General features: G+C 41.7%; 2 protein-coding genes across 4 annotated transcripts in view; both read right to left on the bottom strand.

The window, feature by feature from the left end:
• Positions 1-18,270, bottom strand: part of DNAI3 (dynein axonemal intermediate chain 3) — an 83,938-nt gene that overhangs the window by 39,313 nt on the left and 26,355 nt on the right. For all 3 annotated transcript variants that reach the window (XM_007079173.3, XM_042997708.1, XM_042997709.1), the window contains exons 8-13: positions 14,926-15,042; positions 8,642-8,832; positions 7,542-7,666; positions 5,316-5,405; positions 3,423-3,509; positions 2,428-2,556 (exon numbers count right to left, since the gene is read on the bottom strand). In XM_007079173.3, the coding sequence (XP_007079235.2) occupies positions 2,428-2,556; positions 3,423-3,509; positions 5,316-5,405; positions 7,542-7,666; positions 8,642-8,832; positions 14,926-15,042 (739 nt within the window). The remainder of the gene's footprint in view (positions 1-2,427; positions 2,557-3,422; positions 3,510-5,315; positions 5,406-7,541; positions 7,667-8,641; positions 8,833-14,925; positions 15,043-18,270) is intronic.
• On the bottom strand, positions 16,313-18,084 carry LOC122241477 (keratin, type II cytoskeletal 8-like). Its single transcript, XM_042997710.1, is given in 1 exon segment — positions 16,313-18,084. A coding segment is annotated over 1 exon segment (1,467 nt). The 5' UTR covers positions 18,008-18,084; the 3' UTR covers positions 16,313-16,540.

The raw sequence follows: 18,270 nt of genomic DNA, 5'->3' as shown, positions 1-18,270 counted from the left end.
AGTCTGTGCGCCTCTCCCTCTGCTGAACCTTCGCTGCGGTATGAAGTGCAGGGCGAGAGCCCAGAAGCGTGCTTGCCTGGGCTTTTATGTTTTAATGATTTTAAAAACAGCAACAACATAGTATAATATTATAGACATCTGGAAAGTAGGTTTCAAAATCAAATATAATTCTAACCTATATTCTTTTCCAGTCTCTTTTCATGAATACATTTTGACACAGTTTGTTAAGATGTGCATATAATTTTGTATCTTGAGGCACGAGTTGGATTATTTCTTTTTTAAAAAAATATTTTTAATGTTTCTTTATTTTTGAGAGAGAGAGAGAGAGAGAGAGAGAGAGACAGAGCATGAGTGGGGGAGAGGCAAAGAGAGAGGGAGACACAGAATGTGAAGAAGGCTCCAGGCTCTGAGCTGTCAGCACAGAGCCTGATGCGGGGCTGGAACCCACGAACCATGAGATCATGACCTGAGCCGAAGTTGGGCACTTAACCGACTGAGCCACCCAGGCGCCCCTGAGTTGGATTATTTCTTATGAATATGAATTCCCACAATTTGAATTACTGTTCAAAACGTTGAAAATTTGGATGATTTAAGAACTACATTGACTAATTGTACTCCAAAAATTTTATGTTGGAACCAGCAATGTTAGAGTTTACTGGTTTCACCATTGCATCCTTTTTAATTTTTTTTTAAATGTTTATTTATTTTTGAGACAGAGAGAGACAGAGCATGAATGGGGGAGGGGCAGAGAGAGAGAGGGAGACACAGAATCGGAAACAGGCTCCAGGCTCTGAGCTGTCAGTACAGAGCCCGATGCAGGGCTCGAACTCACGAACCGTGAGATCATGACCTGAGCTGAAGTCGGACGTTTAACCAACTGAGCCATCCAGGCGCCCCTCACCATTGCATCCTTTTTAACACAGGGTATTATTATTTATTAAATTTATTATTTATTATTTATTAAATTTTCATTGAAAAAATAAATAAGTCCAGAATAGTATATTATTGTTGCTTTATAATTAATTTCTTTGATATTAAAAAGCCTGAATGATTTTTGTGTTTATCTACTAATTATATATAGTTAGTATACAGTATATTGTATATAGTTATATTGTATAGTATACAGTATATATTTTATTTACTGGAAATTTTGTATTTACTATATTTGAGACCAATATTTTCCATTTTGTTGTTTGCTTTTTATTTTTTAATTTAGAAATTTACACGTGTATGTTTTGAATTTCTTTCAACATTAATTAGCTTAGAAAACTGTCCTCGATCTAGAACTATGCCATTTTATGATATTCTATTTTGCTGTATTACATTTTTCCTGTGATTTGCTATTTTTATTTAACTTTATAATCATCTGAATTAATTTGTGTATATGGTGTGAGCTGAAATGAAGTTGGGGCTGAGAGTTCCTTCCATTACCATATGTCAAACTTCTATAGGTAATAGAAACTATCTGGGCTGTTTGTTTTGGTCCATTATGAGTCTTAAAAGTATTGTTTGTTTGCATAATCCATTTGAATACATTGAAAGGCGAATTGCCTTTTATAACTTTACTTTCTCATCATAGGCTTTGATATTCTGAAAGTACACGGGAGACCCTCAGGGTCTCCGAGGGAGACATCTGGGGAGCTTACCAGTTTCCAAATTCACTGACACCAGACTTGGTGAGTCAGGTACAGAACTACGAAACCAAACTGCACTGCGGATGCTGGGCAGTCAGCTGGACTCACTCACTGCATGACCAGTTCTCACCCACCAGTTCAAAGGTGCCTTGGCAAAATAGCACATTATTATATGTCACAGTGCTTCAGAGTCGCCTGCTCCAACTAGCTGAAATCGTCACTTATTTTTTTATTAAAAAAAATTTTTTAATGTTTATTTATATTTGAGAGAGAGAGACAGACAGACAGAGCTTGAGCAGGGGAGGCGCAGAGAGCCGGAGACAGAATCCGAAGCAGGCTCCAGGCTCCAAGCTGTCAGCACAAGAGCCCGACAAGGGGCTCAAACTCACAAACGGTGAGATCATGACCTGAGCCGAACTCGGATGCCCAACTGGGCCACCCAGAGGCCCCTGAAATCATGACTTTTAAACCCACAAAGGCTAAGGGTATAAAATATTTGCACTCTATTTTTACATATCAAACTCATCTTCTCCACTATTGTAGTATATCAATGTTGACACCATCTACATCGTTCAGTGGTTTATAAACCATTGAAGTTGAAACATTGGCCTTATTCTGATCTCCAAGTCGGGTATTGGCCAGGCAACACTGACACAACCATTTGACGCCTGCTTCCTGGTTATTTCATGATTTAAATGTAAATGAATTGTTGACTTGAATAAAATCTTTGAATGAAGATCTTCCGAGAATGTACAATCCAGCAGGAGAGAACTATGAAACCATCAAGACTCACCTCAAATGTGTCAGACAGCCAGTGTATATCTGTAATTACTTTCTTATGACCATTTTCTATCGAGGAGACTGCGCAGTATCTGATATACATCGCTTCTTTATTACTGTCTGGTTCAAGGAGAAACATGGGCTGGAAAAACGTCAAGAGAACATTACGTGCTGCTTTCACCGAGCTAATGAGTGAATTCATACTTTACTAGTTATTCCATCTACAACTAGTTAACTTGGAGAAATACTAGTTCAGAGAAAAACATAAATTAGTGTTTCTGCATATTCTATATTAAGGTAATAAGATTATGTACTTTCCCTTCAGCTTAATCTAAGCTCTCAAACTTAACAAGAATTATTGTCCCACCCCCTACAGAATCAGTGAGATCCCATTTCCGAAGGAGTGTTTCGTGCGCGCACAGAAGGCCACGTCCCGCCGTGTCTTGGTGAGAGGCCTGTTGCTGCTCAGGCTGAAGAGCTGGGGTAGAGCTGTGCAATATGGTGGGTCCGTACTGTGTCGGGAGCCAAGGAATCTTTCCTCAACCCTCTTGGCAGCATCCACAGCTTTGCAAAATCACAGGATATTATTATCAGAAAGACTGTAACCCCTTCGTTTCACACATGAGAAAATCGATGCTTGCTGGGGTGAGAGGGCCTGTCCAAACTCACAGAACTATCATCCGGAGCCTAGATGCATGGCCCTTCTGTCCCGTGCTCTTTCCACGACATCATTGTAGGCAAGTCACCTGGTCCCTTTATTTTATTTGACAACAAAAACAACCTACCATCCTCAGACAGACCATGAGACTTGTTTTACTGACTTCTTAAACAAGGGCCTACATAAAGGTGATTCAGAACATGTCCACAAACAGATGTGAAGGCGTGGGAAATAATACTTTTTCCTCCCGCTCTGTTGAGACTTTGTTTAGCTTGGCAGTTCTGTTATGTGCTTTTTGATGAACTCCTGAATCGGAAAAACTTGTGAGGGAAAAGTTCTAAAAAGCTAACCTTGAGCGTGGCTTTTTTACTTCTGCTACCTCCTGTCTTGATGTTTTCTATGCGATCTGCATGTGCAGTAATATCCCACAGGACAATCTAAAACAGAAGTAAATGTTATTACAACATATTTCCAGGAAATAGCTAATTGGGTTTTAAAGATTTTTTAAGACCTATTAGTATTGGCATACAATCCGATAAATCAATGACCCTGAAGGATAATCAAATTTAGCCTCTATCCTTAGTAAGTCAGCAACTTTTAATAGGGAAAAGAATGTTTTCTCCTCTAAAAAGTATTTTTAGCACTTTGATTTTGGTGCTTCTGCTTGTGTTAATAAAGGCTAGTAGTTTTTTTTTTTTTTTTTTTTTTTTTTTTTTTTAACTCCAAGATGAACGGTATGTAATTTCCTCTGCTTTGGGAAGACTTCTTCCTCTGTCTTTGGGAAAGTGCTGTAATTGTGGGGAGAGATGCTTTACCTGTTCTTCAGAAGCACAGATACCCAATTGTCCAAAAAGGCTGGAAAATGATGACTTCTACTTAATTGAATATTCTAGCCAACTCCAAATTTGCGTATACACGGTTCATCATTTTTGGAAAAATGAGAATAAACTGGAATGTGCAACACTAAATTAGAATAATTTTCAATGATTAAAAGTCATTTCAACACACTAAAATGTTAACATGTCAGGATTACAGAATTGCGGGTTATTTTATTTTCATCATTTGCTTTTCTAAAATATTCTCTTTTTAAAAAGTTTTTATTTATTTCTTTAATCTCTATAATCTCTACACCCAACCTGGGACTCAAACTCACAATCTTGAGATCAGGAGTCCAGTACTCTTCTGACTGAGCCAGCCAGGCGCCCCTTTTCTAAAATATTCTTAAACAAAGTCATATCACCTTCATAATGAGCAACTGAAAGCATTTCAGGATTTACAGGGCTCTGGGTCATCATTCCGACCACCAATTATTGTTGAACAAAACTGAGGGGGAAATTTTATTTTCCGGTTGTTTTGGTTTTGGATAAATGGTCATGGATGTTGTAGACATTTAAATTTTCAATCACAAGGAAGTTTTCCTAGCCACACAACAGAAGACCATATGTCCTTAATGGTCACACTCACGGGGTCACAGTGAATTTAAATTATGATCATAAAACAACTTTAAGATTATTGTTTTGCTTTATTAGAGAAACAGGCAATTGGAAGACAGGATCTAAATTTCATATAACTTAGCTAACTTGAAAGGAAAACAAGAGAGGCTCCTAGGTGGCTCAGTCAGTTAAGTGTAGGACTTCAGCTCAGGTCACGATCCTATGGTTCGTGAGTTTGAGCCCTGCGTCAGGCTCTCTGCTGTCAGCATAGAGCCCTCTCCAGATCCTCAGTCCCCCTCTCTCTCTCTGCTCCTCTCCCCGCTCCTCTCTCTGAAACAATAAATTAAAATATTTTTTAAAGAAAGGAAAAGAAGAAAAAAGCAAATATGGTATCAAATTATACATATGTCAGTTCAGTAATAAATATATGTTTTTCCAGTGAATTTCTGTTCAAATTCTGGACCAGTCCCTGACTGCTATCACCAGGGAAATGTTAGAAGAGGACTCGTAACCAAGAGGTATTAATATTAGCTTGTGTTTTATGGTCTTCTGTGGAATCTTGTACAACGTTCAGTTCTATTCCAACAATACAAACAGATTTGACCTGATTTTGTTGCAGTTATAAGGAGATTATCCGGGACACCGAGAGCCCTGATACCATGTCTAACACATCTGTATACCCCAGTTCTTGGCACAATATTGGCATGCTTTCCTTCTGCTAAATTGGCTCCTTATGTTTAAAAAAAAAAAAAAACCTACCAATATTATCCAAATTAACAAATAGCTGGGGGAAAAAAAATCCGTAAATACCTGCCCATTTATGCAGCCTCCAGCAATGATATTAGGGTCACTCGGACAGAACTTGAAGCAGAAGATGTCATCTGGGCTCTCCAGCATTAACTAAAGTAAACCCCCCAAATTCAAGAGAGAGTGAGAAAACCTATTAAGATCATAGTGAGAAAATAATATTGAGACAATCAAAAGTTGAATTGTATAGCTATCTATAAGAAATGTGGACATAGAGTCTATTCCCAGAATCCTACCTCTGGATGGGAAACTGCTTTTGCTAAATTGTATTGTGCATGTTGGCTACGTGTATGAGAGAGCTGTATTCTCAAGGGGCCCAGGTCTCCCCTTCCTCCACCTTCCATGGGTCATTGCTGGGAGATGTTTTAATTTTTTTATAAACAAAAAGACTAAGCTTAGTGTTTCTGAGAAGTATGAAGGTAAGCTCTGTGAGGACAAGATATTTGTGTTTTGTTCCCCACTGTCTAGCTAGCCTGGCACAGAGTGAGCACTCAAAAAGAAAATTTGTTGAATGAGAAAAAATAAAGGTGTTGGCCACTGATAATAGTTCAAATTTTAAAATAATACCAAACAGAGAAGGTGAACAAACTCAAGTGCCTGGAGGGTAAGAAGGAGGCCCTTTAAGGAATAGGTATATTAAATCTCTTTGGCACCTGTGTTAATATGTTACCACCAAGCAAAATCCTTGCATGGTTACTGTTCTTCTTTAAACAAAACCATCAGAAATATGGGGCCCTGGGGTGCCTGGGTGGCTCAGTCAGTTGAGTGTCCAACTTCCGCTCAGGTCATGATCTTGCAGTTCGTGAGTTCGAGCCCCATGTAAGGCTCCGTGCTGACAGCTCAGAGCCTGGAGCCTGCTTTGGATTCTGTGTCTTCCTCTCTCTACCCTTTCCCTGCTCATGCTCTGTCTCTGTCTCTCAAAAATGAATAAATGTTAAAAAAAAATTTAATAAAAAAGTTAAAAAAAAAAAGAAAGAAGGGGCCCAGAGGCCATTGGTTTGCCACCCCTGAGCTAAAGGTTTCAGACTGGAACTGGAGCTAATCATCTTTGTTTATTTGACACTCTGTGGATTCTAGAGAAAACTCTACTTCCAAAATAAATTAAAAAAAAATTCTCCTATAGTTTTGATAGAACAAAGACAAAAGAAATCATTTGTATTATTTCTTTAATAAATAATTTGCTTGTTTTTTAAAAAGCTAGTCTTTAAAATAGAGGAAAAGGTCCTTCTTTCCTCCTTTTTGTCTGAAAGTTCAGCCACACTTCCACATTGTGGACTGGTGAGTAATTCTACTCCACTAGATGTTAGAAAACCCCAGTGAGAGAATGGCATCATTTTTGTGGTAAGTAGGCTGACAAGAAAGAACCAGGGATCTGCTATTTTGACCTCTAGGTCTATAATAATTAAAGTACCCCAATCTATTATAGTAAAACTGCCTGAATTCAGATGAATTAGGGAAGAAGGAAGGGAGGAAGGCTAGGTTTTATTAGGGGAAGACTTAGTTATATAATACTTTATAGAAACAGAATATTATATTTAAGTACATTAAAAAAAAACTTAATCTAACACTATAAAGCACCCTAAATAAAACTGTTTTTGAGCAGATGACGGAAACAGAACCCTGTGGGGCAAACCCAGTCCTCAGCCTTATTTGGGTTGATTTGTGCATTTGGTTTGGTTTTAGTTGAACTATTTAAAAATTGGGAGATTTCACTCAAAATTTCTGATCTGGATTCCTTTGACAAGTACAACACCTGGCAACAAGAGAGCTGAAGAGTCGCTGTGCCCACAGATGGGCTGTACCCTTTCTGGGGCCATGGTCCCCACCCCCACCCTGCACCCCTGTGTTTCCCACACAGGTGTCTGTACTCATTACCATCACCTACTGGTGATCCTCGGAACTGAGGAAATTCATGTGAAATTAAAATTTATTTGCATTTGAACAAATAGTGTTTAAAGGAAGCCCATAAAAGAGTTTGCTTTTTAAGAATGGTTTAACGTTCCTCTTAAAATCTTTTTTGAAAATAACATATTGATTTTTTCAATAAACTGACTGTAAACTTTAGTCTTGCTCAAATTGATGACAAATTCTGAATCGAAGAAAGCCTAACTTTATAACGGCTTACCATATTAAGTAACTATAAAGTACTTTGCAATTAAAACTGCTAAAGATAAACGTGAACATAGTATTTGATATTTTTAGACTATGTGGGCAACTCTCCTCAATTACCTGAGGATGTATGGGATCGGAGAAACTCCAGAAAAGAATTAGTGATGGCTGCAGCAATAATTTACCAGAAAAGTGGACTCTGTCTTCAAGGGAGAGTCTTACAGCCACTGACACAGCTATTAGCCCTGATTGAGACACAATTAGAAGTTAAAACCTGCAGCAACTGTACATGGAGAAGTGTTTGTAGGTTTTATTGCTCTACATGGTCACTATTCATTTCCACTTTGATGAAACAAATATATTCAATAAGAGACCAAGAGTCTCTTTGAGCTCTACTGTGTAATACGGTGGCCAGTAGCCACATGTTGCTAATTTAGCACTTGAAAGGTGGTCAGTCCAAATTGAGATGTACTGTTAGTATAAAATAAACAGTAAACTTCAAAGATTTAGTAAGAAAAAAATTTTTTGTGTGAGAAAAAGGCCAATGTGGAGGAGGGGAAGAGGAAAAAAGAGGGAAAGGACATTTTTCTCTGCTTAGTTGCATTTGCACATGGGGCTACCCCCCTTGGCTGCTGAGTGATTTAAAGGAGGTGTGTTTGGGGTGCCTGGGTGGCTCAGTTGGTTCAGCAACCTACTTTGTAGCTCAGGTCATGATCTCAAGGTTCATGAGTTCAAGCCCCACATCGACTGGCTGCAGTCAGTGCAGAGCAGGCTTTGGATCCTCTGCCCCGCCCTCTCTGTCCCTCACCTGTTTGCACTCTCTCAAAAATAAGTAAACATAAAAAAAAAAAAAAAAAAACAAAGGAGGTGTGTTCCCTCTCTTGCCCTGTAATCAGAGAGGAAGAGTATCAGGCGGAATGGAGCTAGCCTTGGGAGTCCCAAGAGGCTGAGGCAAATCCAGATTCAGCATTTCACCAGCTGGGTGACCTGAGACAGTCACTTCCCTGCCTTGAGCTTGGTTCTGTCCTTGTAGAGGTCACAGTGAGGTGCTAGGAGAACACAGGACTGCAGGATGCCAAGAAAGATCCCGGCAGGTGCACTCAGCAATTGGAAGTTGTCTTACTGAAACTGAGATACTTAGGTAGTGTGTAATTTTACATATAAAAGCAAAAGACTTTCCTCGCCCTCACCAAAGAGAACCACAGTCACGGTCATCTCACCATAGATAGTCGGATGCCATGAGACGGAAGTGACCATATTCTCTGTTAGGTTATGAAGGTCGGTAAAGGACTGGTACTCTTTCAGGTGGGTATCAGTTTTGTCTCCAAAGGTGCCTTCTTCTTCTGCCAGGCACTTCCAGTCATCAATAAATGTGTTCATGATTTCATTTTGCTGCAGGGCTATTTCAACACTATTTTGTTAGGACAAAACACACACACACAAGATGTTGGATTATAGTATTCAATGATAGGTCTTTCGGCAGCTCCTCCTACTTCATTCATACGGAAAAAAACCAAAATATCTTCAATTATACTTGGTAACTAATGATTACTCCCATGTGAAATATGTGACTTAAGAGAAAGAAACCTCCTGTCTGTGTGTTACTCAAAACTTCTAAGTACCAGGATGTTGTTGGCTGATGGTCTGGAACACCTTCGCCATCTGCAGACGCTTCCCAGCCAAGGCTGTGCTCTCCCGGGCCAATGACTGAGCTGACAGCTGCAGGGACACCGTGCCTGCCAAGCTCTTCTTCCTGCAGGACTTCTCCAACAGGCTGGTTCCCTCTGGAGCTTCCTGCTGGGGTGGGCTACGACTTTGCTGAAGCTTTCCTTGCCCAATCCTGCTAACTTTATTTATTATTACTTTTTAAAGTTTATTTTTGAGAGAGAGGGAGAGACAGACCGTGAGCAGGGGAGGGGCAGAGGGAGACAGAAACCAAAGCAGGCTCCCGGCTCTGAGCTGTCGGCCCAGAGCCCGATGTAGGGTTCGAACCCACAAACCTCGAGATCATGACCCGAGCTGAAGTCAGACACTTAACCAACTGAGCCACCCAGGGGCACAACCAATCCTGCTAACTTAAAAAAAAACTTTCTGATTTTACACAGTGGGAGCCTCAGTAAACCTGTTTTACACTGGGTCTCATTTGCTTCCTGAAAAACCCAAACTGACAGAAAATGCCATTTTCTTAGCCATATTTGGTACCAAATGATCATATGTACTAATTTGTATACAAATATATTATTAGGATTTTATATATATATTTAGGATTATATGTTAATCAGGATTATAATATATACATATTGTATATATATTGTACATATATTGTACACATATATATAATGTATATAAAATGTAAAACAAGTAAGATTCTCAAGGGAAGCTTTGGAATTTAGAAGTATGCTGTATGTGCATCTGTGGTGGTGGTTTTAGTTATCACAAAGTCCTGGAGGCACGAATATGTTTCATTCCATTGCTAAACCCGCAATACAGGAGACAAGCCCTAAAACAAAGACCTATCCTGCTAACAATGCTAATATTGACCCTTTAAGAACATTCTGAGTGCCAGGCTCATATCTTTTTTTTTTTTTCAATGTTTATTCAAACTGTGAGATCATGACCTGAACCCAAACCGGAGGCTTAACTGACTGAGCCACCCAGGCGCCTTTAGGCCCATCTTTTAATAGCCTAGGGCCCTGGCTTGACAGGCTCCTGTCTTAAAAGTTATGATAGGAGCTCCCAAGTTGGTGAAGGCAAGAAAGTGCCAGGAGGTTGGCAGGCCCCCCCTCCCCCACCTCCCACCCCTGATAACTTGTCCTATGCATCTCTTCCATTTGGCTGCTCCTGAGTCGCATCCTTTACGATAAACTGGTGATGGTAAGTGAAGCGCTTTCCTGTGTTAGATGAGTCATTCTGGAGAAGTATCAAACTCATTATAGCTGGCTGGTCAGAACTATGTGTAGCACTCCTGGGACTTGAGACTGGCAGGCTGGTGAGACTAAGCCCCTTAACTTGGGGAGACTGCACTAACTCCGGAGAGTGTCTAAGAGTTTGAGAGTTGGTGTTGGAAAAGATACCATGTATTTGTGTTGGGGGGAAAATAAAACCCTTGTTCGTGCCAGAGGTGGTGTCAGGAAGAACCCTAGAGTCCCATTTTCCTGCTTCTTCACATGTTTAGTGACTTTACATATTTAACGAAACTGGACATTATAAATGATGTGTTGTAGAGACTCTGGATTCTCTTTTGTTCCTCTGAAAAGTGGAGTTTGTTCTATAATGTAGTTAACTTGGCTGGACTCAAACTCTAAATTCTGTCCTCTCTGTGTAGAATAGTAGCTGAAATCTCTGCTTAATTTTTCAGCTTCTAGATGCTGGTAGTTCCTTCTGGACTCTCCTGGGGTTTCCCCTAAAAATGAGTGTGTTAGTCTGCAGCCTAGGATCTTGTTAGACTTTTTATGTGGAACTGGGGTCTCAGCTTGTCTGAGGCTACCACCTTTCCATGACTTCCCCCTGACCATTTGGTTATTCTGTCACCAACAGACCTGTATAAGCCTACGGGTTTCTGTCACTTGAGCCTCCTGTGGATTAGGCAATATTTAAAGAAAAAACACTGCAAATGTGCACATCTCATCCTTCTCCCCTCCAGTTTCTGCTTACTTTAGGTCACTCTCTTGAGACTTCAAATAGTTGTGTGTGTGTTTCTGTGTAACTCTTGTTTTCTAGATCTTATAATTATTTTCTGTGAGTTTGACCAACTTATTCCACATTACTTAGTCACTTGTTTATTTTTTTATTTTTTTTAACGTTTATTTATTTTTGAGACAGAGAGAGACAGAGCATGAACGGGGGAGGGGCAGAGAGAGAGGGAGACACAGAATCGGAAGCAGGCTCCAGGCTCTGAGCCATCAGCCCAGAGCCCGACGCGGGGCTCGAACTCGCGGACCGCGAGATCGTGACCTGAGCTTAAGTCGGACGCTTAAACGACTGGGCCACCCAGGCGCCCCTAGTCACTTGTTTATAATATGAAACTGAGGTATGTTCTTGAAAGAAGTAGTATTATAAACAAACAAAAAACGAAACCAAAAAATAGTTACTATAAGTTTCTGTCATGTTTATTGCTCCTGCATATGCTTAGGTTTGAAAACCCAGCTCATTCACATGGCCTCTGGGACTCCCACAATTAGAATGCCACCAGAGGTTTTACCCTAATGACTGATAGTCTAAATAGCTTGTTTTTTTAATAGGTGTGGTAAGCTGAAAGAGTGGCTCTTGATTATGAATGTTCCAAAATAAGAAAGAAAAAAAAAAACCCTCCTGGGGTGCCTGGGTGGCTCAGTGGGTTAAGTGTCCAACTTCGACTCAGGTCATGATCTCGCAGTTCGGGAGTTCAAGCTTCGTGTTGGGCTCTGTGCTGACAGCTCGGAGCCTGGAGCCTGCTTCGGATTCTGTGTCTCCTTCTCTCTTTTACCCTCCCTTGCTCACGCTCTGTCTCCCTCTCAAAAATAAAAAATAAACACTAAAAAAAAGAAAGAAAATCCCCTCCTTTATTTAGACAATTAAATATAAACTCTAAATATTATAATAAATTCTCCTAAAAATGTAATTAAGCAGCATAACCATTTAATACCCCTGCTGTTAAGAATTAACACTACTGTTCACTGCTTAATTGAATGCTCTTGGTTAAACTCATCTTCCCAGTGATGCTACCGGCATCATCATGATCACCTGGAGTTTGCTGAAAGTGCAGTCACAGACACCACCTTGAATTTACAGAGTCAGAGCCTGCAGTCTAACAAGATCCCCAGGTGATTCATATACGCATTAACGTTGAAACACCCTAGGTAGGGTAGGTTCACAGCCTGGAGCTTCAAGTAGAAGCGTTTGTTAGCATCTTCAAAATCTTGGGTTTGGTTTTGTTTTTTGTTTTTTGTTTTTTTCTCTGTTTCAGCCTGAATGAGAAAGGAATTTCCAAGAGAGGAGCTACAAACAGGGGCCTTTGCTCTGGCTTCCTGATTCTTCCCTCTTAGCTCAAGTTAGGAAGTAATTCACAAGGGAGAAGTGAAGGCAGCATCTTTTCGCTGGTTTCGTTTCTTGATTTCCCTGCACCCCAGTACGTGGTTTCTGAGGGTTATGCAGTGAAGGCTGGCAAAACCGTTGTCTGAGTTAAAGCCTGTAAGTACTTTTCTTTTAAAGGGTTTCTCTCCCTCCCCGCCCCCACCCCCAAATGAGCTGTTTCCCAGTTGCTTGAGAATTCTTCTGTCTCCTTTCTTATCATTTCCGTCTTTTGCAAAATACTGTTTCCCTCAGGTTTGTTATGGGTAAAATTCAGAAAGAACTCATTTCTAAAAGGGCACTCTTCCCAGAACAAAACCAGGCTTATATTAGCCTTAAAAAAACTGAATAAACCTTAAACAGTTTTAGAATGGGAAACCTGACAGTGATATATGTACATGGGTTTATTTATTCTTGACCAGGACTACTGTAATTCCTATGCCAATTTTCCTCTTTTTTCTTATGATTCCGGCTTCTCCTTCCCGTGTCTCAGGGAGGGAATTATGAAGCTGTTCACTATCCCTCTCTAAGCATGGCAACTGAAATAAAAGAATAAAGGGTCTAAAGATAATACGCAATGTGGATAATTGAGAATTGGCTATAGGCCACTTATACCCTTGAGATGGATTGTACATAGACTTCTCATTTTTAATATTCTTAGCTGGAAAAATTTTAATCACTAAAATTCGAAATGGGGAAAGAGAGACCTTAGGTTTTCTTGTTTGTTTCTCATTGTCCCATAGGAAAAGTACAGCATGCTTCCCATAAATGAATGAGTGGCAAATAGTTAGTGCACTCTCTGTTCTTTTGTTTTTGTTGTTTTGTTTTGTAGCTGAGCAGAAATACATTTACTTATGTTGCTAGACAAGAAAAGGAGGCTTACTTCAAAGTCAGGCATAGCCACACCTGATTTTCATTTCCCCTCATCAAGCAGCAGAGTCCACAAAACAGCAACCCCTTTTTAAAAGCATTGAGCCCCTGGCGATTTCGGGAGGTTTCATGGAATTATGCCTGTAGCGTGTCCCCCTAGCCTTGCCATGAGATATACAGGATGTAATTCTACCAGTTTTTCTGTATCTTTAATATCTTCTCCAGAGACCTGCTAGAACTGAAATTCTGTGAGGAGAAACTGTGTTCGTGCCTCTGGGTTTCTGGCTCTTTGTTAAAAGGCATTGTATTTGCTTTGCTGTCCTTAGCTTTGATTCCATAGTCCTTCTGGTGGCTGGCACAATGACACAGCAGGCAAGCCAGCTAAAGTGTATGACGGTTAGCAAGGGACAGCCCGTCGAACAGCTGTTAGTCATTAGGCATTGATGGAACATCTCTCTTTCTCTCTTTGCTCCACCTTTTAACAAACTTCACAAGAAGCCTTGACCCAGAGTAAACATAGCTATACATATATATTTTGTCTAGTTTAATGCACTGTCTTTGCATCATTGGGGAATTTTTGAACCAAACTCCCCCTAGACATAGGACACAATTTTTGAGAGTTGTTGGAATTTTCAGGACATTTAAACAGTGGGAAAATTAATGGTGTTTTCTTAAAAATGAAAAAGCGAAACATGGGCTGTGTATGAACTTGACCAACAAATTTTTTATTTTGGAAAGAAATGGAAACCAACATACAGGGTACCACTGGCAGACCTGTCCACCACTGGTTCCACTTCTCTGAACTCCAATATTGACTTGAGAACATGTCAAGCTCTTTCTCTGATTTAGAAATCCCAGGTTCCTAGTAACTGTGTGTGTGTGTGTCAGGGGGTGCTTTCTGAAGACGCCTCTCTCAGATCCACTAAGAGTGGAATCAACGCAGGAATTAGGGGTGAGGAATAAGATGTACAAGGGTACATCTGAATCGACTTCAGGTTATTAACAAATGTCAGCATCGTCATGAACAGTGTATGTCTCCTCATCTTTGTAATCATACACAAGTAAATGAAGAAAAGAAGGGGAGTAAGGAGGAGAGCAAAAAGACTTAAATAAAAGAACCATGGTATGGGGTGCCTGGGTGGCTCAGTCGGTTGAGTGTCTGACTTCAGCTCAGGCCATGATCTCGTGGTTTGTGGGTTCAAGCCCCGTGCTGGGCTCCGTGCTGACAGCTCACAGCTGGAGCCTGCTTCAGATTCTGTGTCTCCCTCTCTCTCTCTGCCCCTCCCCTGCTCATGCTCTGTTTCTCTTTCAAAACTAAACATTGAAAAAAAAACTATGGTAAATAATTGTTAATTTGCTGTTAGGAAAACATCCTCACACACCCAACTGTATACATCTCCTAGGTCCACACCGGTGACAATAGAAAGGAAGGAAAGACTGAGGATTTGTCATATGCCCATGCATATCTGATAACTTCATATTTTCTATCGAGACACCATGTATGGAGTTGCTTTTAAGACCTATGACTATAAGTACACATACACATTTTATGTTTTATTTTAAAATTTTAAGATACAATTTTTACCTTATAGATGCATTATTAAGAAAGTCAATCAAAGGCTTGGATTGTCCGAATATCTCTTTTTCCTCCTCTGAAAATTCTCTTGGATAATATTGTGTACTGGCATTTTTGGGATATGTCCTAATACATTAAAAGATGATAGAATACCAAAAATTAGATCAAAGAAAAGTAAATATAGGTTGTGACATGTCAAAGGTTTCTTTCTGTGACAATAATAAGATACTATTTTATATTTAAATTCTATATATTGAATTTTTTCTTTATCCTAGACAGTTGATATTGACTGCCTTTTTGAAATACTTTGAATATTTATGTATTTGTTTCCAACATAATCAAGAAGTGTTTATTTTTTAAAATCTTTATTTAGATATTTTTAACTTATAGAAAAGTTGTAAGAAGGATCTAAGGAAGTCCCAAACACTCTTCACCCAGATTCATCAGTTAACAATTTGCCACATTTGTTTATCATTCTCTTCCTATTTGGTTCATTAGATCAGTGTTTCTTAACCAGTACAGTCCTACCCCACCCCCACCCCATGGGAACATTTGGTCACATCCAGAAACATTTTTGGTTGTCACAACTGGGATGTGCTACCTGCATATAGTGGGTAGAATCCAGAGATGCTGTTTAATACCCTACAATGCACAAGACAGCCTCCCACAAAAGAGATTTATCCAGCCCAAAATGTCAGTAGTGTTTGAGACTCAGAAATTCTGCTCTAAATATACAAAACTAGAAACAATTTGCATTCCAGCAATGATGGCGACATGATCTTCCTCCAGTCTGCCCTCAGTGCTCACCTCCACCCTTGAACATATCATGCTGTTGCATTTGGGCACTGGCAGTCTCACCCAGTAGAGTGATCTTTCGGTATGGGGTTATAGAAAGGTCAGATGGTACAGTCATTGAGAGTGTGCACTCTGGTGATAGGCTGCCTGGTTTTGAAGCTAGGGTTTATCACTTACAAGCTTTGTGACACTGAGCTAATTATTTAACCTCTCTGTGTCTGTTTATTCATCTCTACATGAAACTTTTAAAGTATATAGCACATAGAAGCATTGTAAATTGAATGTGTTAATACATGCAAAGTTTTTAAAATAGTGCCTAGCACGTTTTAAGTGTCCAAAAAAACATTAGGTTATATTTAATCTGTGTTGAACAAATGTCAGTGAAACATCTCTGTGAGAGGCAAATATATTAAGTGAAGAGTAATCAAACAAGGAGTAAAGAGAGTTTTGCTTATGTTGAATAAATCATTTTTTCCCCTCCTAGTTAGCTCAGTATCAGTAGCAGAAGGCAGAGTGATAGAAAGAAAGAATGTTGGTATTGGAGCCAGAGAGACTTGGGTTCATATCTTAGCTTCACCTTTTTTTTTGGGGGGGGGGGGGATTGGCAGAGCCATCTGAGGCTTTATTTGGGAAAAGACTCTTGAATTGGCTTTTAGCTGGGGGCAAGAGGGGGTACCCAGGCAGTGGACTCCCCCGAAGGGTAGGCCGAGGACTGGGGCGAGGCTTAGGTGGGCCTCCTGTTCCCAATGCTCCCCTGCACAGCTCCTTCCCCCACAGGCTCTATGGCAGCCACTGGAGCGGGGAGGCTGGGAGAGACCACAGTGGTTGTTCACTTGGACAGGACGTCAGACGACTCGGACACCAGCTTCCCATCACGGGTCTCGATCTTCACCACCACAGCCTTGGAGGAGCTGACACGGCTTGAGGAAGCAGAGCTCCCACCAGAGCCGAAGCCAGACTGCATGGCATAGCTGAGGCCAGGGCTCATGAGGCCCCTGTAGGCTGAGACCAGCCCACCTGAGTAGCCGGTGGAGGTCTTAGTGTGGATACTCATGTTCTGCATCCCAGACTCCAGCCTGCTCTCCTCACCCTCCAGCAGCTTGCGGTAGGTGGCGATCTCGATGTCCAGAGCCAGCTTGACGTTCATGAGCTCCTGGTACTCCCGCAGCTGCCGGGCCATGTACTGCTTGGCCCGCTGCAGGGCGGCCTCCAGCTCGGCCACCTTAGCATTGGCGTCCTTCACGGCCAGCTCCCCACGCTGCTCGGCATCAGCTACGGCGGCCTCCAGGGAAGCCCTCTGGTTTTTGAGGCCCTCAATCTCAGCCTGGAGTCAGTTAATGTTCCGGTTCATCTCGGAAATCTCCGTCTTCGTGCGACGGAGGTCATCCCCATGCTTCCCAGCCAATGTCTGCAGCTCCTCGTACTTGATCTGGTACATGGTTTCAGCCTCAGCCCGGCTGCGGTTGGCGATTTCCTCGTACTGGGCCTTGACTTCGGCAATGATGCCATCCAGATCCAGGGAGCGGCTGTTGTCCATGGACAGCACCACAGACGTGTCCGAGATCTGGGACTGCAGCTCACGGATCTCCTCTTCATACAGCTGCCTTAAGAAGTTGATCTCGTTGGTCAGCCCTTCCAAGCGGGACTCCAGCTCTACCTTGTTCATGTAAGCTTCATCCACATCCTTCTTGATGAGGACAAATTCATTCTCCATGTCTGCACGTTCTTTGATCTCCTCCTCGTATTTATTCTTGAAGTCCTCCACCAGGCCCTGCATGTTGCCAAGCTCCACCTCTAGCTTCAGCTTCTCCTGGCCCAGGGTGTCCAGCTGCCGTCGGAGGTTGTTGATGTAACTCTCGAACATATTGTCCATGTTGCTGCGAGCGGTTTTCTGCTGCTGCAGGAGGTTCCACTTGGTCTCCAGAATCTTGTTCTGCTGCTCCAGGTGCCGCACCTTGTCGATGAAGGAGGCAAACCTGTTGTTGAGGGTCTTGATCTGCTCCTTCTCCTGGGTGCGCACGGCCTGGATGTTGGGGTCCACCTCCAACTTAAGGGGGCTCAGCAGGCTCTGGTTCACTGAGGCAGCCGTGATGGCCCCCATACCGCCGGGCCTGCCATAGCCCCCAATCACACTCATGCTGCTGCCCAGGCCACCCCGGAAGCTGCTGCCGCTGCCCACCCGGGACAGGGCAGAGCTGATGCGGGAGCCAGGCGCGCTAGTGAAGGAGAGGCTGCTGAAACCCCGGGGGCCGGAGGAGGACACCTTGTAGGACTTCTGGGTCACCCTGATGGACATGGTGGAGGCCGGTGTGGAGGCTGGAGTGGAGGCGAGTAGGCTGAACCTGCCTGAGGTTCGAGAAGAAGCCGAGAAGCTGCTTCTATGGTCTTAGCTTCACCTTTTTTAATTTAAGTTTATTTATTTGTTTTGAGAGAGAGAGAGAGAGAGTGTGTGAGAGAGAGAGAGAGAGAAAGGGAAAGAGAGACATAGCGCAAGCAGGGGAAGGGCAGAGAGAGGAGAGAGAATCCAAGCAGTTAACAGCATTCAGCGCAGAGTCCCAT

Source organism: Panthera tigris, chromosome C1, assembly GCF_018350195.1.
Source record: "Panthera tigris isolate Pti1 chromosome C1, P.tigris_Pti1_mat1.1, whole genome shotgun sequence".
In the NCBI taxonomy this organism is placed as follows: Eukaryota; Metazoa; Chordata; class Mammalia; order Carnivora; family Felidae; genus Panthera; species Panthera tigris.
The sequence above is the reverse complement of the archived record's forward strand: the minus strand, read 5'-3'. Positions and strand labels throughout refer to the sequence as shown.